Consider the following 20,815-nt stretch of genomic DNA (forward strand, 5'->3'; position numbering starts at 1 on the left):
TTACGGTTTAAATCACATGAATTGAGATACTATGTGGTGAGGAACCGAGAGAACACTTTTACACACAAAAGCACAAATTAATAATAATTAATAATCTATAAAGATGTTATCTTGATGTTAAATTAGATATAATTTTTAACTAAATAGGTTATGATGAAATTATGTAAATATAATTAATTAATGTGTTTGATACTCTTCTTTTTACTGATATATGTATGTTAACCATGTTTTATAAATTTAAGATCTAAATTTTATAATATTCTTTTATTATATAGTGGTAAAATGTGATAAAATCTTACCATTGTATCTCTTGGATAAATCTTAGATCATAAAAAAAGAAGTCAATGTAATCTTTGTAGTTACTCTTTTCTTTTTCAAGAACTTTATGAAAAAAAAAATAAAATAGAAATTTTATAAAATCTTTACAGCAAAAATTATCATAAGATCTTTAAAATAATATGATATAATAAAATACATAAAAAATAAATTAAGACTTTAAGTTATATAAACGTCACTTATGATTTGAATTGTATTAATTAGTATTTTCAAAAAATCTTCAATAGTAATTTCCTAAATGTTTGTTAACATATATACATATATAGTTTGTTTCCAGCTACTTAATAAATTATTATTGACTTATTTGTGAAAGTCTTTCTTTAGACAAACAGAAATTTTGATTAATAATTGACTGCATTAGACAACACCTTCAAGTCACAATTTACATCCTAAGTATTGTAGGTCGTATAATTTATACATATCTCCATTTAATTTTTCTATATATTGGGATTTAATAAATTTTTTATATCAAATTATTTACCCAAATCTTATCTCGTCTTCGTGTTAGTATGAGAGAAATTATTATCTAAGTAGTTTATCGAAAAAATTTAGGTAGAAGTACTATAGATTTAGAGAAGACACCTCTAAATATTGACTATATACAAATTGTACTCATAATATTTCATTTGTCACTAGTTTGATCAGTTTTCATACACAATGAGAAACAAATACAAAATTTCTTCCTAATTTTTTATTTTAAATTTACATATAATTTACTATATTTTGTTTTTTTTTTAATTTTTCTCACCATCCCTTTATTATTCCAAAAGTTCATTCTTTCTTCACATCCTAGATTCTTTCTTTTCACCACGTTAGGAATGTGGGGATAACCCCTCATATAAAACATAAACCCATCAAGGAAGCATTTCAATTTTATTTTTTTTCATTTGTACCAACCATACATACTTACGGCTATCTTACAAGAAAATTTCACATGTCTCATTCCTTCCCTCATATCACCAAGTGACCTAGTATATTTAATTAAAGAATGATTTTGAAATCCAAGATTAACTTTAGTCCAAACGTGTTTCCTCGTGTAAAATTAATTTATACTATAACTAAATCACAATTCCACCTTAATATCATCTAAAAATCGTTTACAAAAACAACTAATTAAAGTAGCAAAGAGAGAAACAATCTCTAATATAAATACCATCTAAAATTAACATCTTAACTATTGTTTTATTCATAGATTCATTTATTAAAAAAGGAGACTACTTAACATTAGCAAAAACAAGTTTGAATAAAATTTAAATGAGAAAAAGTTACATAATTAAGTAGTTTAATTAATACTTCTTAAATTCAAATGAAACAAAGGATATATATGTAAACAATTTTATAACAACCCGCTACTATAGGTAAGAAAATTATTAGATTAAAGAACTCTATTATCAAAAGCAAATTAGAATAATCAGAGAACAAACCATCTTGATTTTGCGAGGAACTAATCTAGCTTCATCAGAATTAATTCCCTTCAACCATTGATTATAACATAAAGTAACAACTTTTTAACACTTAGAAGTACAAACACCAGTGCAAAACATAATATGCATAAGGTAAGTTCTAGTACAGTTACTTAAGTAGAGACATGATAAAGCTGAAACCCTACAATGAAAAACTCTAGAAGGGAGAGACACCTACATTAGCTGGTGCGAAAAACCCATCTTTGATAAGCACATCCTCTGCTTCCTAGACACACACAGAGAAAATTTTCAGATTAGAAACCCTAGAAATAAGAGTCTTTTTCGCACATTGATATGCTGCCAAAGGAAAAAAAGGTAACAGTAGCTAGGGTTTTCGAGTACCTGACGAACATTAGCTTTCTTCACGGGTTGATGATCAGGCATAAGTCCGAAATGAATGTGAGGAAAGTGGGCCCACTGAAAGAAAAATGGACCCCACATGAGAAAGAACAAAACATTTAACCGACAATTCAACAAGTACTAGTTTAGACATCTGGGTTAAACAAGAAGAAAACTCTTTAATTAGTAAAATTTGAAAATAATCTAGAATGGGTATAAAGTCCCTAAGAGAGTAAGGTTTAGAATCTCCTTGGATCTCACATTCTTTGCAGCTGCACTAAAGGCCTCTCTGTGACTTATATCAGGGTTCCCAGCTTTGATGCGTTGGATCTCATCCCTACAAAATTAAATGATCCAAAACTCAATAAAGATCTGCATTTATGATAAACATTTCACATTTCAACATTTGAAACTGAATTAATGTTACAAAGGTAATAGAACATGGTAACTAGAATTAACATAACAGTAGATTAAGGTTACTAAACTTACTTGATGAAGCGGTTGTAAGCAGATGGGACTCTCTGTCTCTTCTCTGGAGCTGGACATGCAACACACACGGACAATGCACAGGCAAACAGACAGGAACATTAAATAACCTTGGCTCACCTTTTTGCCTAATGCACACACTCTCTCTATTCTTTCTCTCCATTCTATCATTACCTCATCATTATCTTTAACAATCACTCTCCCAATTGATTCAGCACTATATTTTCGGGGGAGGATTCTGTCTCACTCAGTGTATGCATGTAAGGAGACATGCATAGACGCAAAGAGAAACAAAATGAGTTAACATGTTTTAGATTTGATTTCTTTTATCTCCTTTAGGAGGAAAAAAAGGGTTTTTTTTTTTCACCATTTGAAATTTCATTCTGGTAATTGAGAAGATCAAAGAACATGGAAATGTGCTGCTTAAATTTGAAAACAAAAGTGAAGATCAATTTTGAGAACAAAAGCTGGATTTCTCATAGGAAAGGGGGAAAGGGGAAAGAAGGCAATGCATGAGATAAATGTGCTAAAGATTGTTCTCTCTTTGCCACTTGCAGCATACCAAGAAACCTTGGACAGTGTTTAGATTGAGAAGTGAGTTTTGATAGGGATAGAACATTTTTTAGGTTTTGCTTTTCTTCCTTTACAGGTTAAGTGATACCACTGTGGGGTTAAAAGGAGTGTGAAATGGACTGAATGGTATCAGAAGAGTTTCTTTTTTTTTTTTCTTTTTTTTTCCTCTCAGCTTTTCTTTTTTTGTATCAGAAGGATCTCTGATCACCGCACCCGAGAAGTAGAAAAAGGAAACTAGGTAAAAAGAAATGAAAAACAGACATGAAAAACAGGCGGAGGTTTAATTTTCAGGTGACCACAAAGAAAGAAAAAGGTGTTGAGAAAAAAAAAAAAAAACATCAGAAAACAATTGTGGCTTTTTCAACACTCATTAGATAACAAAATAGAGAAAAATTCTCACGTCTGTTAGCTGATGGAGGCTTAGGAGTTTCTTCAGGCCCTCCTCGCATGGCGCCGGTGACCAAATCATTAGGGTTTGGAATCTGATTCATCACCATGTTTGTTGAAGGTGCATTCCGAATCTCCTCCTGAAATATCAAACCCAACACTCATATAATTGGATGATTTGCAGCTACCATTTCAATTCTTCTCTACTGTGTATATAACCAGACAAAATAAAAAGAGAAAGAACTTATGAATTGAAAGCCCTAGGTGTGTCTCACTGACACATGCAGACAAATATATGTTTGTTTACCAGAAGATTTTGAGGAGTGAAGAAGGTGTGGCCAAGGTGAAGCTGATTAGCCGAAGGAAGAAGTAGGCCACGCATGTTGACTGAGAGAAGGTTGGTGCAATGACCACATCTCACAGTGACAGTCTTAAACAAACTGGAGCAAGGAACACTGACCTAAATTTTTGAGAAGAAGAAGAAGAGAAAGAAAAGTGTTTGATTGCATTAGAAGAGAGATGATGATGATGAGAAAAGTGAAGAAGAGGGTGATGGATGATACCGCGAGGACAGTGTCACAGAAGTTGCAATGGACATAGCAGAGCTGGTCGGAGGGAGAGAGGTGTTGGTCCGGTGAAAAGGAAGTGGATGAGGAGGACATGTTGTTCCTCTTTTTGTTGATTCCCTTTTCTCTCTTTCTGATGATTTGATTTGATTGATGGGATTGACTGATCAGTCGCGGTTTTGGTGATGGACAGATAAACTTCCTATGGATCTGATCCTCTTGATCCTTCACTTATTATTAAGGACCTGCTAAGCCTTAGGGAGAGAAAACAAAAACCAAAACACAAACCACCAACACCGTCAAGAGATACCACTTAAGTATTAAAGAATCCAAAACCCTTACAAACTCTTCTCCTTCTCTCACCATTTTCATATTCCTTTTTTTTTTTCATGTATAATAACAAGTCAATCTCAAAATAATTTACTGTTCATCTCACCAAGATTTTACAGTTTTCACACAGAAAAGAAAATCCAAACATTTTTGCTGTCATAGTTTTAACTTACAGCACACCTTTACAATTGTTGTAGCCCACCACCATATTATCACCATAAATGTGCATGGTTGTATACTTATATTAATGAAAAGGAGATATACATATAGACTTAGAATAAAAAATTTATACTGTTAAAACAGTTTGTAATCCCTTCACGTGATTTTTAACAATAAATAGGGGTCTCTGATTCCTGTTTAGGAGCATGTGCATTTGAATATTTTTTTTCACCTCTGTGTTTTAGTTTAGAAATACATGTAATGTATGGAAACATAACATAGATGGTGTATGATGAAATAGAAGATTGAGAAAAGTGTATAATAAAAAAGAAATAAATGAACGGTTGGCATTCCCAATGGATGTGTGTGAGAGAAAGAGGTAGCAGAGGCGGCAGAGGTGGGGGAACGGAGAGCGAAAGGGACGTGTGCATGGGAGTGATTAGCTTTGGCTCATTCACCTGTTGTTTTCAAAGTTAAGAACGTTCACAGAGTGTCCTCGGGCTTCTACAATTCCATTTCGTGATCACATTTTATCTCTATCAAATCAAATCAAATCTTTGTTCTTTCTAAACCCTCTCTGCGTTTAAAACGCAGCAAGAAACCCTACCATGGGCCAGTACTGCAATCAAGATGTTATGTTAGAGCCATCTTGTTTTCTAACCCTTTCAGACTTCAACGCTGCTGACCCACCTCACTCTTCTGCCATTAATTTCCCCTTTGCAATCAATTCACTCCTCCACACAGTACTTCTACTACTATCCATTCATCTTTCTTTCCATTTACCACTGTTCATTGTCATTCCTTTCTGTTCTTTTTTAATTAATACGCATGGATCCCATCCCATCCCATCCAATCCAACCATCTTTTCTTATCTATGTAATAACCTAATAACACATATGTCACTTCAAATTTTCATGCTACATTTGTTTAAATTACCAGCATCCTGCTTGAGATGTCTAATTCATTTTTGCATTCATTCTTACCCCCCAAATGTATTACAAAGAAAGAGACAACTCGGACAATTTGAATCCTTTCAACTTTAGTCTTTTATTCGAGGATCATTTTGAATATGTTGCTACCTACCTCTATATCTAGGTTTCATAATATAGTTTGACTATCTTCATATTTATTTATTAAAATAAATGTTAAGAGAAATTTTAATGATTGATATAGAGAGAAATAAGCTCTTAGTATACTAATTTTGAAACTTCTGAAGATGTAAGAGTTCTTTTAAAATTAGAATGAACTAATTCCGTGTAAAAATTTCATGAAATTATAAAATATTAAGAGTAGACGCACGCCAATGCACACAAACGTACCATACTCGTTAAGAGAAAAAACTATTTTCAATTTGATCATTATTGAAATCTAAACTAAATACACAAAATTCTTATAATTATTTTAAAAGAAATTATTGTCTACTTTTTCAAAGTTCTTAAAAGAAATAATATATTTAAACTTACAACTTAAGTTATGCACACACAAAAATGCTGCATAAGATATTTCAACTCGCCAAACAAACCAACTTAGTAGAACAATGTAACAAGACTAATTTACATTCCAATTAACTACATATTTTCAAACTATTGATATGATTTTATACCGTTGTGAAGACAATCCACAAGTATATCACATGAAAGTAACCATTATTAAATAAAGATTCCATTATGGAGCAGCATTTAACGCCAAACTATATAAATCCAAAATTAATATTTCCACACCACGTGACGACAATTTATATTTGTATTTTATTATAAATATGAAGCGGTCTCTCAATTCTTAACACGAGAGAAAAAAAGGATAAACTTTGAGGAGGTGGTCGAATCAAAATAAGATAAGCTTTCGTTTTGACAAGTTACAATAAAAACTTTTATTTGGATGAGATAAATAAGATAAAGTGTATCTTTAAAGTGATGCTTTTGGTTTTGAAGTCTTGGATTGGAACACTATCTTCTTATCTCTTTTGTTTTCCAAAAATGTAAAAGGATGACAAAACAATAATGCACTTAGATTAAAAAATTCTAGAATATTCGCATGAGAATGATGCACTTGGTTACCATATCTACCCAATAGTTCATGGGATGGCATCCCGTGACCATGTCTTCACCATTCAAATGCAATCTTAAAGTACAGGTTGATTAATTTGCGGATCATTTGCTTCACATAGCATCCAAGGTACAACAACATTGGTGTGTATTTTCTTATATTTGTTTTTTAACAACATTGTCTGTGTTAAATGTTTCTTTGTCTTACAGTAACATACCAGAGAACCCCACCAACTCTTCTTAATTATAGGTTGATTTTTCCTTTTTTTGTTTTATTTTTTATGATAACGTTTTTACCTATAATGTGAGTTTTTTAAAGAATATCTAATAATGTACTTTATTTAATGAGTCATGATAAATTTAAGAATCTAATGTACAATTTTAAAATTTTAATTTTGATTAGTAGACAATGTAACAAATTGAATATATAGTTGTACGATTCTTGTATCACTTATTTTAGTATTTTAGGGTTTTGCTTATAAAAGGAGATTAACAACAATTTGAAGTAGAGTAACTAAATTTTTTCCATGAAATTAATATACACTATGTGTATTTTGAATAATATTGAACATATACATACACATTCATGATGAGCTGTGAAGTAATGTAGTATTTATGGCATTGACTGCAGTGGCATGACTCGCCATATTTCTTGAGATTCAAAATAAGGTAAAAGCGTTGAAACATTGTAGCCAATTAAACTATATTTGGGCTGTAACATATCATTAAATGCTACAAAACAATATTTATGTACACTGAATGGAGATATAAATTTTTACACTATTCATTTTTATAGATTTTATAAAATTGACATATATTTTTCTATTTTCTTATGTTCATATCATAAACATAATATCAACTACTGAAATCACTTTTTTAAGAAGAATAACTATGAAAATGAGGAGAAAAATCAAATAAGATAAATCATCTGTTGAGCTTATTTAATTCTGCCTGAGCTAACACATGTTTTCTAAATTAAAAGTATCTATTTCTTCAATTTAGGTTCATAGTTAGTGAAAGAAAAATTATGATTTAATTTATAAAACAATTAGCTTTTATATATGAAACATGTTAACTTCTAGGATGATAGAGTTTGCACCATAATGAATCTTCAAGACTAATCAAACAAAGCATATTATATCTCTAGAAAAATTAGTTACGTTAATTAACATAATTTCTGAAAGTTATTGTTTGATTTTGAAAAAATATGTAATAACATCAGAATAAAACAAAGGGATATTCTAACTTTCACACCGGAATTTCATGCCAAAGTCTTACATTTGATAAACTTACCTTATGTATTAGTGAGGAAAAAAAGAGAGAGAAAATCCTGAAAATTGTAATTTGTAATAGAAACAAAAGGAGGAGAAGTCCTATTCCCTATTTCCGCTAACATGACACAAACATTATACAAGGTCTAATGATCTAAACATACAATAACATCTCCACCATAATTCCCATAATTCCCATAATTCATAAACGACATTAAGATTACTTTATATGAGAGTGTTGCAGAAAGATTAATTAGAAAAATATAACAAAAATTTATTAAAAAAATATAACATCAATAATATTTGTGCTAAGTTCACACAAGGACTTTACCGATCTCTATTCCAATCTATTTGTGCTAAGTTCACACAAGGACTTTACCGATCTCTATTCCCATCTATTTGTGCTAAGTTCACACAAGGACTTTACCGATCTCTATTCCAATCTATTCCAAACTTAAAGACAATAAATTTATAATATGTTTAACTTTCTACTTATGTGAAATTTAAATTCATATTTAAATACCAACAAATTACGGAATAACTTCTAAAAAAACTTACAAAATGCATTGTATATCATTCTCAAAAACAAAAACTTATACACAAGCATTTATAATTTTTTAATTAGTCTAGTAATTCAAGTTTTGTCACTTTTTAACAAACAAATAAGAAGTTCAGTTTGGTAAAAAAGCAGATAGTAGATAGTAGGAGAGATGTGAAACCCAAGCCTAGTCAACTTACCTCTCAGTCCCTAAAATCGATGGAATCGAACAAAAAGCATAGTGATCGTTCTGAGTTTACCGATTACCGCACCCAAAGAAAAAAATAAAAAAATTAATACCTATCTTTGTCTTTTGCTACATCTTTTAACTCCACCAATTAATCAACAAATCCCATTTTCTTTGCCTAAGAAAAATTCTTTCACACTAATAAATTTAAGTTTATGAAAATCATTAGTTATGTTTTTACACACAAATCCGGGGAATACATCGCTGATTTGACTCCTCAGACATCACTTTCTCATACACACATACATGTAAATACTTGTCAGTGATAGCAGAACGCAGAGATCTTTAAATTTCGTTGGTTTTCCTTTGTCCTTTGCAAGAGGGTTCATTCATATCTATCTATATATCTACACATCTACACATATACTTATAAATTCTTTTTTCTTTCTTTTAGGTTACTGAATTGTATTTGGTTAGATCTCTGCTAATATTGTAGCATCTACAGAGAGAGTTTTGTTACCTTTTAGAGATGCTTGCGAAGTAACCCTAACTTTGCTTAAAAAGATGGCTGTCACCTCCAGCGATGCTTAGAAATTGTAGAAAGCTATTACTTTGCATGCCACTTGTCCAATGGGGTTTATTCTTGCTTCTGCATACCCAAATTTGTTCATCACTGTCTCTAACGGGTAGTGCACATGAATTAGCTATAGCATGTTGAGTTGAAAAAAGAGATGAGTGGGGTCATACCAGTAGGGTTGGTTTTATAGATTCAGCGTCACTAGTGCTGGGGCATGATTCATGAACAAAATCCTATAAAGTATCATCACAGAACGAACTATTACATCAACCAAAAGAGAAAGAATAGTAATGATGATTCTGAGTGAAACGAAATCATAATTTTAAACAAAAGAAAAACAAAATGTCATAAGTAGTTTATCTGAATTTCTCTTTCCCAACATATTCACCCTTGTTTTAACCATAAAAAGTCACAGACCTATGAATGTGATGACATATGTTTCTTTTATATGTCAAATTGTATATCAGTTCAGCAGAATTTTTGTTTTAAATACTTCAGTGGGTCTATTTTGGATCTTGGAATATGGTGTTGCATAGATAGATAGATGAAAAATAATTTGTATAGCTTTGTTTAAAATTGATCGTCACCAATAGATGATTTTGTTCCATCTAATTAAGCTAAATATTTGTGTAGAAATTGTCCACTTTAAGTTTACAAGGACACTAAGTCGTACGTTAGACACTGATAGATGCTAAGGTTGTATACCATGAAAGACAAAGTCTCTTAAAATAAATATTTGAAAAAAAAATATTCCTTCCCAATGTAAGGTTTCAATCAAGTATTTTTCTAACGATTTTTCTTTATTTATTCTTGTGTTACATGACAGATCTATTATATTCAAATATGAATACATTTATTCTAGATATATGACTGAAAAAAAAATCTACAATAAATTGTAGAGAAAAAGTACTATAAATTTTAAAGAATACATACAATGATGATAAAAAGGATATAAAATATTTAAACTTCTACCTATGACAGGTACAAATCTCTATTATTATTATTTTAAAACTGTGTAAGATGTTTCATTATCTTATTATAAAATATTAGAATTAGAAAATAGAGGAGAAAAGTAGGAGAAGTTTATTATATTTTTTTCACTTTTATTTTGACATTTATTTAAAAAATACTATATATGGAAAATATTATAAGGAAAAAACAAAAAACATATCTAATACATGAAAGAAAAATTAAACTCTAAATTTTATTTCTCCCTCCGGCAATAAATGATGCAGTCGGTTAGAAGTGACTTATAAAAAGTTAATATTTTATGACAATTTGTTTTAAGTATTTGACCCTGCTCAGTGCCTTCATGGGTGTTGGTCTCATGCAAGAGAAAATGGCTAAAAATATTATTAAGACACATGAGAGAACAAATATATACACTTCATACCTATTTACAATTACATCATAATTCAAATGTGTACGAAATTGTGCATATGTGTATCTATATAAATATACAGAAAACATATGTTAAAATTTATTTTTTCAATAAGTTGGTGTAGTGAGGGGCTGAATGTATAATCCTATTAGAAATTAGGATTAGAGCTATGATATGTTAACAAAGTATTTTTAACAAAGTTTTGACAAACTTTCTTATTTAGGTAAAAAAGTATTATTTTATTTTTTATTTTAATTAAAATTAAAATATTAATCAACTTTAATTCTACTTTTATAAACTTTGTTAATTTGTCAAAATTTTGTTTGTAAGAAGATAATTTTTTTAGAAGTAAACATTGAGTATTCATGCATTAGATCTTAATAATTACTGGTGAAAATTAGCTATACATATCATTTTGCATTAACTTCAATGGAAGATAGAAAATGGTAAAATTATTAGATTTTGGACTGATAGGTGGTTGGGACATGAGTTACTATGCGAAACTTATTCAAGTTATACGCTAATTCAATAAATAAACAAGCTACACTTGGAGAGATGGACAATTGGTAAAATAACACTTGGGAGTGGAATCTGGAGTGGAGGAGATAGTAGTTTGAGTGGGAGGTAAACCAGCTAACCATCTTGAAGCAATAATTTTGGAACTAAAACTCTCAAAAGGGAGAATGATGATTGTTGGGTATGGGTAGACGAGGATTCACAAACCTTTACTGTTAGTTCGGCCTATAGAAAATTGTTAGACGTCACTATTTTCGAAGAAACAGTAGAGTTTGATAAATTTTGGAAAGTCAAGGCCCTTCCTTCTGCTCAACATTTTGCCTGGAAAGCTTTTTTGAACAAAGCTGCTACAAAAGTTAATTTGGGTAGAAGGGGAATAAATATAACAGATAGTTTATGCAATATGTGTAGGTTAGTTGATGAATCCAACAATTATTTATTTTTTACTTTTGAAGTGGCCATGGGGTGTGGAACATGTGCAACAAATGGGTGGGTGTTAGCAATGTCAATCATTTCATGCCAAACAACACTTTAATCATTTTTAAATTTTTGGTCTAGATGATAAACAAAATAATGCATGAAAATGTATGTAGATGGCAGTAATTTAGGTTATCTAAAAACAAAGAAATAACATTATTTTTAGTGGTGGAACTGTCGACTTTATAGAAATGTTCACTGTTGCACAATTGAAAACATGGGGATGGATAACTACTAAATTTACAAAAGCACAATTTTCTTACTCTAATTGGTGTCTTAATCCTTTATCATGCCTAAAATCTATAAGGTAGCATGGGATTATCGCGACTGTAGGCATGAAAAGTATTATTAGATTCTTAGGTATAATATATGCATGGTTCTATGTTTCCACTCTACCTATCAATGTCAAAACTTTTGCTCACTACTACTTTTTGGCTATAATTTTGTGTTTCCTTTCGATGTAAAACTGATGGTTGAGTAGTGCGATGAGCATATAAGAAAATACAAATTAAAGACATTGGTAATTGGTTGTGGTGGACATTATCTAAAGAGGAATGTTGATAGACCAATGCATACATAGACACCTGTGAGAACTAAAATGTATTTGCAGACACCCGTTGATAGAACACAATGCAAAGCATAATTAGGCAGACTATTTTGTGGGAGATTGCTGTCAAGACATGCTACATTACATCGGACATATTACAATTAGACTCAACCTTGCTATATATAGTGTTTGTATTTACAATTGGACTGTCTTGATGGATGAATATAAATTAGAATTTTTTGACTTATAAACACACGAATCATTTTGCTATTGTAGGTATACTATATTATGAAAACTTTATATATTTGTATACGGGTTGGAACACCTCTAGTGTTCCAAAATATATACATATATACATATATATATATATATATGTATATATATATATATATATACATATATATATATATATATATATATATATATATATATATGTATATATATATATATATATATATACTTGCTGATAAAAAAAAAACTTCTTTCAATATTTGATTAATGATGCTCACATGTCCTTCATTATTACATCACTAAATTTATATTTTTTTATCTTGAGCTTTAACAAGGAGAAATTATTTTTATTATGTGACATCTCATTTAATAGATGAATTCTAATAAACAAAACATCAAATAATCATAATATAAAGTAGAGCACACGACATAAAGTATAAGATGGTGTGTTATTCCAGTTATCCCAAATTATACTGGAAAATAAATATTAAGGCACAAAACAATGTCAAAAACAAAACTTAAACATGAAACAGTTTGCCAAAAGGATTGTTCAACAGGACAAGAAATTTAAAAATAACCAGTTAATCAACAAATGCTTAAAGAGCAAGATCCAACATGTCTAACTAGACAACAGCATCTCCACCGTCCACACTAGAAATTTTCAGATCTGCTCACACCAAAATTGGTGATAACCAGAAATATTTTTCTAACAATTTTTTTTATTTATTTATTCTTGTGTTATATGAATGATTTATTATATTCAAATATGAATACATGTATTCTAGATATGTGGCTGAAAAAAAATAATCTACAATAAATTGTAGAGAAAAATACTACAAGTTTTAAAGAATACATACAATGATGATAAAAAGGATATAAAATATTTAAACTTTACCTATGACAGGTACAAATCTCTATTATTACTTTAAAAATGTGTAAGATGTTTTATTATCATATTATCAAATATTAGAATTAGAAAATAGAGGAGAAAATCAGGAGAAGTCACTAAACATTTTGTAATTTAAACCACACAAAATTAAACAACTATTAAATAAATTTGGCCTAAATATATAATAAACAATATACATTTTTATAAATGTTGTATAAATATTATGAAAGTCCATGATTATATAACTGTTGTTTTAAACTATTGTGAAGATTTTAAGCAACAGTTTAAAAGTATTGTCGTACTAAAAACCATTGTCTATTTATTACCTATAACTACACTCATCTATACCATACCTACAAAACTGTGGTCTAATCTTTAGATCATGATTCTTATAATTTAGATCACAATTTTATGTCGTTGTCTAAATTGATTTTTTTAGTGAATTTATTATATTTTCTCACTTTTATTTTGACATTTATTTAAAAATACCATATATGAACAATATTATAATGAAAAAACAAAAACATCTAATACATAATACATAAAAGAAAAATTAAACTCTAAATTTTATTTGTCCCTCCCGACAATAAATGATGATGCAGTTTGTTAGAAGTTACTTATAAAAAGTTAATATTTTATGACAATTGTTTTTTTTTTTTAAGTATTTGACCTGCTCACTGCCTTCATGGGTGTTGGTCTGTGTAAGAGAACATGGCTAAAAATATTACATAAGAGAAAAATATATTTTCTTACCTATTTACAGTTACATCTTAATTCAAACACGTGTACGGAATTGTGCATATGTGTATCTATATAAATATATAGAAAACATATTTTAAAATTTATCTTTTTTAATAAGTTGGTGTAACGAGGGGCTGAATGTATAATCCTATTAGAAATTAGGATTAAACATTGAGTATTCATGCATTAGATTCTTAATGATTACTAGTAAAAATGAGCTTTATATCATTTTGCATTAATTTCTTTCAATATTTAATTAATAATGTTCAGATGTACTTAATTATTACATCGCTAAAATTATTATTACTTTTATTCTATCCGGAACTTTAACAAGGAAAAATTATTTTCATTGAATTTTTTTTTATTTCATATTTTTTTATCATAAATTTAAAATTGATTTATGTTTTCTTTTTTTAATATTAATTGATAGTCTCCTAGAATAATTATGAACAGGTATTATGTTCTCAAGAAACAAAAATAGGTTATAAGGATGACAAAAATACATGTATTTATGGGTATTTGTGAATAAAATTTGTGATAGATAATTAGTATCCGTGAATATTTATTATTCATGAATAGCGAATATTTTAATACTCATTTATAAACAGATCGTAAATAGTATTTTAACATCATACTATCTATATTTGTTACCTGCAAAAAATTAAAATTAAAATTTAATTTATATTTTATTAAGTTAAATTTTTTTAAAATTAAAATTTAATTTATATTTTATTTTATATATTTTTGTAATTTTATTTCAAAATTTATAAAACATCTTTTTTCTAAATATTCATGAGTATCCAAGAATACTCGCAAGTATTTTTTAAACAAGTACCCAACATGTAACAAGATGGATAATTGCTAGATTTTTTTGTTGGAGTCAGGTTGCAGTTCTTTAAACCAATGTCATCCCTATGGGTCACCAATAGAGATACTTAAATACCAACTTTTCTCTTAGACATGCACTTCCACCCTACCACATTTTATAATTAGTACCAAGAATAATTCTTTAATAATGTGAAAGATCAAACTAACTTCAATTAAAAACATACACAAATTTTACAACAACATGATCATCCATTATAGTAACACCAGTAGTGAAGTATGATTATAAATATGACTTTGATACCTTGGTTAGACACCAGAGTAACAATATAAAGAATCAAAATTAGAATAAAAGATGGAAAGAAGAAAAAAAGAAAATAATGTAATTTTATTAAAGAAAAGAAAATTATAATATCTTCTCTCTAACTCCAAGTAGAACACTGTCTCTTCGAAATAGGTGATGAATCATTATTTTCTCTTATTCCATTATCTTTTTGTGTCCATCTTGATGTGATTAATGCTTAATTGTTTTTTGGTACTGCATTTTCCTTAATTGGGCTTCATTGGACCATTATTCTGAATTTTTAGTAATTTGATTTTAATTGGTCTAATTTTTGTTTCTAATTATTTAAAAAGCTTAAAATCCTTTAAAGATGCAATACCTTGCATAATTTTGATAGCCTCTCTGGTGCATAGATATCACCATAGTTTATCCCTTCTCCTTTATAACCCTTAGCAACAAGCCTAACTTTAATTTTGACAATGGCTCTAGCATCATCCAGCTTACTTCTAAGCACCCACTTCATTCTAATAACTTGTGCTTAGATTTTGTGAACTAATTTGACACATCATTCCTTTTAAATTGATTTAATTCTCCATGCATTGCCAAATATCTTTCATGAATTTTGGCTCCATTTGAGACACAAAAGCAACATTCATGCAAAATTGACTTAGTTGTCTTCTTTTGGAAACACCTCAAACACTACAAAAAAAAAATGGATTTACCAACGGCCAAAATTTGTCGGTAATGGCCAAAATCCATTAGTAAATCAAAATTATAGAAAGATTAATCAACGTCAAAATCCGTGGTAAATTTTACCGATGAATTAGAAAAATTCGTTGGTAATTGATAAACATTTGTCGATAATTACCAATGGATTAATTTGTCTGTAAATTTTATGATATGGTTCTTCATCTTCCTCCTCTTCTCCTCCCTTTCTCCTTTTTCATCACCGTCGTCACCGTTTCGATCCTTGTCATCACCGCTTTTGTCGCTGCGTCCCTCTTACCTCCATCATCACAACCACCTCTAGTTCCTCCTCTATTAATCGTTGCCAACACTATTGTTGTTATCGGTGTCATTGTTGCTACCATTGTCACCATTGTTGTCGCCACTATTGTCGCGATTTGTTGTCATTGTTGCCTACTACTATTGCCACTCCTTCTTCCTTCTCCTACTCCTCTCCCTCCTTCTTCTCCTTCTTCTCTTCTACTTCTCACCCATCTATATATAATTAAAATTTTGTCAGATTAGGTGGGAAAATTGGCACCCATTTTCCTGACAAATTTACTAACAGAAATATTTATCTGTAATAAAAATTATAATTTACCGATGGAAATAAATTCGAAGATAAATATTTGGGAATTGTTTAGTCTATAGGAAGATTAGTTGTATGATGTGAAATTGTGTCAACATTTGGCTTTTCCATTTGAACTTTGTGGGGCTCTATTATCAAATCAACGCCTATTTCAACCAGTTTTACGCTCTTTCTAGATTCAAGCAGTTTATCTTTATGTTCACAACACTCATAAAAAACAACATGAATTGATTCTTTTATTGTTAGAGTTCTTTTATTATATAATCTACATGTCTTGCTTGTTAAAGAATGTCTGAAGAAGATAATTTCATCAACTTTTAAGTCAAATTTGTCAATGTTAAACTTACCATTATTTAAAACAAAACACTTACACCTAAAAACTCTTAGGTGTGAGATATTTGGTTTTCTTCCTTTGAAAAATTCATATGGTGTTAATTTTAAAAAAGGTATGATTAGAACATTGTTAAGGACATAATAAGTTGTGCTCACTGCATCAGTTTGGATAAACTTTGGTAAAAAGGTTTCATTATCATAGTTTTTGTGAGTTCTTCAAAAGATCTATTTTTTCTTTCTATAACATTCGTTTGCTAATGTGTTCCAAGTGTAGAAAAATTATGTGATATCCCAAATTCTACACAAAAATTTTCAAAATATTCATTTTGAAATGCACCACCATGATCACTTCTCAAGGATTTTATTTTCAATTTTTTTTTTCATTTTGAATAACAATGGCAAATTTTCTAAAGGCTTTAAAAGCATCACTCTTAGATGTAATGAAGAATGTCCATGTAAATCTAGAGAAATTATCTATCAATGCTAAAGTATAATAATTGCCATCAAGACTCCTAATCCCAGATATCAAACAAATTCATATAAATTACTTTTAAAGGTTTACTAGTAGAGATGTGCAATTTTTATTTGAATGATGTTTTCGCTTGTTTGCCTTTTGACCTGCATCACACAACTTATCCTTTTCAAATATAATTTTAGGTAATCCAACCATAAGATTTTTTGAAATCAATTTGTTTAGATGTGACATACGAATGTGTGCAAGTCTTTTGTACCAAAGACATGTCTTCTTCCTTTGAAATCAAACATGCAATAGAATAAAAGTTTTGGATTATTTTTCCAATGAATACTAGAACAAGAAATCAAACAATAATTTACCTCAAAGGTTACCTTAAGATCTTTATCACATGTCCAATTTCTAAACATCAGAAACAAGTTACATAGGATGGTTTACTAGTGTTAAATAAAATTGAATCATCTTTTATTATTTTGAATTGTATACTTTTGTATTCAAAATACTTATTTGTGAGTTCAAGACAACATCAAGATTAGCCCTACCTAATGTAAATTTTGCAAGAGTTTTTATTAGATAGTTAATCTTTTTCGATTTTTCCTTGCAATTTTCATAATTTTTTACTTGAGCAATAGATTCACATTTTCAAGATGAATTTTTATAAATTGATTCCAGACTATACATATGTGCTTTCTAGGCTGTCAAGAAAAATTGATTTGTTATGATAAACAAAACTCAATAAAGGAAATTTAATGATATGTACATGTCAGCAACATTCAATCTCTCTTTTAGTTGTATAAATGTTTTTTCACCCAATCCTTTTTTACTGCGTGAATCTATTTTTATGAACATATTTTGTTCTTCCCATTTTTTATGTGTATCAACTTTTTCACTCGTTCTTTTGGACTGCATTAGTATATTTTTATTTTACAATTCATTCCCTTCTTTCCTGCACTTGCTTGACAACAACGTGACCTCTCTTCTTCTTCTTCTTTTTTCCTTCAAAAATAGTACCCTTTTTGCATTGACAACATACATACTATTTTATCTTGCTCATTAGGTTTTTTACATTATTCGGGCTTAGGGTGTATGTGTGTATAGTTCAAAATGGATAATTCAATTGTGTTGGGATGACTCTTCGGCTCTAGGAAAAAAATACTTTCTCTTTTTCATGTCTCTTATGCTTAATAGAAGAAAAAAAAAACTTAACACAAACCAGTAAAATTTACGTAATAATTAATTCGTAATATAGTTAACAATTAATTCGTTAATAAAACTAATCTATATTATTTTCAAGTTATATTCTTAATATTTTGAATAAAGATACATAGAAAACCAAACTATTCTTTTAATCTCTCCAATTTATAAAAAAAAAAAAAAAAGTATCCTTCAAAAGGTTTTATCTTTAAAATTTAAAATATATTTTATTTCTCAAATTCAAAATAAATTTAATCTCCCAAATTTAAAATATATTTTTTAAAAGTAACTGTAACCTATCTCCCAAAATTGAAATTATTTTTATTTCAAATTTTTATTTAAAATTATTAACTTTATATAGTATGTGTAATTCTTTATATTCAATTATTCTAATTTGTATAGTGATGCAAGAGGAAAATTGTATTTCTATTATTATTTTGCCAATCATCTAATCACTCAACCATCACTGTTTTTTTATATATTTTCAGGCAAACTCACTTAGCAAAGGTGGGTTCACGTAAAAAGGGATTTGAGCTATACTTCTTTTTGCATTAAACAAAATATTTTATGTATAAAAAGTAACTATTTTCATCCTGTGTTTCAATTTGTAAAAAGTTACTATTCAAATTTGTATAATAAAAAGAAAGTAATATAATTATACAGAAATATTAATATATATATATATATATATATAATTACACAAAAACATTTATTTCATATTTATAGTTTAAATAATAAAAAACTATATGATTTACTTAAGTAAAAAGTGATAATAAGGCTTAAATTATTTTTAATATTTATGTTGGAAAGCTTTTGTCCTTTTAATATTATCTCTTACTTTTGCTTTTATTTAAAAAATAAATAAAAATCTTCATTCGTGTCTTTGTCAACTGGTTATATATAGCTAACAATGATAGGAAAAACACATCTAATGTTTCCTAAAAGTATAGGGAATAAAATAAAAAATAATAACATGAGACACCTGCGTTAAACTTTTTATAATTTTTATAGAAACTAAAGGTGCAATATTAAAACTAAAGTAAAATACAATACTTATGGAAAAACGGATAACAAAAATTGATAAAATTATTTTAAAAAGAATAATAACAAGAAAATATTTTCTCCCTCTAAAGTCTGTCTATCATTTATCTTTAAGTTCAATTGTAAATAAAATAATAATCAATTCAATTCCTAAACTTGTATCCATTAGTTCTTGATTTTCTTATACACTAAAATAAGCTCTAGAATTTTTTAAAAAATTATTTAAATTCCTAAAATTAATCCACTTCATTAATAACAATAATAATAATAATAATAAATTTATACACTAAAATAAATCTCAGAAAATTATTTAGGTATTCTTTTATTTTATTTTTAATGACTAATATAATAATAAAGTGAACCTTCTGAAATTAAATTGTTAATTTAGGCTTACAGGGAGGGTTGTTTTAGATTATTTTGCTTACTGTTTTGAAATCGCCGAATAAGAAAAGGAAAAATATATATATATATATATATATATATATATATATATATATATATATATATATATATATATATATATATATATATATATATATATATATATACTAAGACATCTATCGTGGAATACATACACTACACACATAGAGAGACTCTGTCTTTCTTTCTCACTCTCTCACACCTATGTGTGGGTAGAAATCCAATAAAGATGACATTTATGGAGCAATCACTGTTTTGACATTTATGTTCGCCTGGAGCTTTGTACAGCGCTACTGTAAAACAACAACGTACATGCGTAGTTGGTCCTCAGCTACCATTACCATACAAAACTACCTAAGAACCCTACTGCTCTAACCTACAATACTACAACCATAGATTAGAGAGAGAGACGTACCTAATCTCCTTCCTCAAGCTTTTGTGCCTTCCTTGATGCTTAGGCATGTCTTACTCGACATGAAATCAAACCTAGCGTCCTTCACCTCTTTCCTGCTTCAAAATACTGCAGGACCACGTGTCCTGATTCTCCATAAATAGCATCAAGTCAGTTTCTTCATGTGGATTTTAGTTCTATATTTTCCAGAAACACTGCAACTCATCAAAGCTCAGTCACAATGGAACCACTCTTGCTGACTACACATTTCCTATCATCACTTCCAACGTTATCGTCTAATACTTCATATTTATTTACTTCTTCGGTTAATTTTATAAAATGTGATCTTAATCCTATAAAATGATATTGCCGACCGTAACAATACTTTTTTTTCGATATTTAATAGATAGTATTAAGTTATAAATTTGAGTCAATTAATATGCACGTTCAGTGTATCCGTAGGACATTATGTACACCTGTACGTATATGTCATTTCAGGATT

At 28.9% G+C, this 20,815-nt stretch overlaps 1 protein-coding gene across 1 annotated transcript; it reads right to left on the bottom strand.

The window, feature by feature from the left end:
- Positions 1-1,790: 1,790 nt before the first annotated feature.
- AFO (Plant-specific transcription factor YABBY family protein) lies at positions 1,791-4,450 on the bottom strand. The gene is made up of 7 exons (XM_028051193.2): positions 4,148-4,450; positions 3,892-4,044; positions 3,598-3,724; positions 2,628-2,676; positions 2,400-2,475; positions 2,142-2,216; positions 1,791-2,025 (listed from the first exon to the last, which is right to left on the bottom strand). Exons 1-7 carry the CDS (start codon positions 4,244-4,246, stop codon positions 1,957-1,959), a joined length of 648 nt encoding a protein of 215 aa, XP_027906994.1. The 5' UTR covers positions 4,247-4,450; the 3' UTR covers positions 1,791-1,956.
- Between the last annotated feature and the right edge of the window lie 16,365 nt (positions 4,451-20,815).

This window comes from Vigna unguiculata, chromosome 10 (assembly GCF_037176805.1).
Source record: "Vigna unguiculata cultivar grain cowpea cultivar isolate G323 ecotype 2 chromosome 10, ASM3717680v1, whole genome shotgun sequence".
Classification (NCBI taxonomy): Eukaryota; Viridiplantae; Streptophyta; class Magnoliopsida; order Fabales; family Fabaceae; genus Vigna; species Vigna unguiculata.

Bases quoted from the DNA above. Each gene is read 5' to 3' on its own strand.
- AFO (XM_028051193.2), bottom strand. From the start codon at position 4,246: ATGTCCTCCTCATCCACTTCCTTTTCACCGGACCAACACCTCTCTCCC. The intron at 3,725-3,891 runs GTAAACAAACAT...TTGATATTTCAG, and splicing joins TCACTCCTCAAAATCTTCTG to GAGGAGATTCGGAATGCACC. The intron at 2,026-2,141 runs GTACTCGAAAAC...GTGTGTGTCTAG, and splicing joins AGAAAGCTAATGTTCGTCAG to GAAGCAGAGGATGTGCTTAT.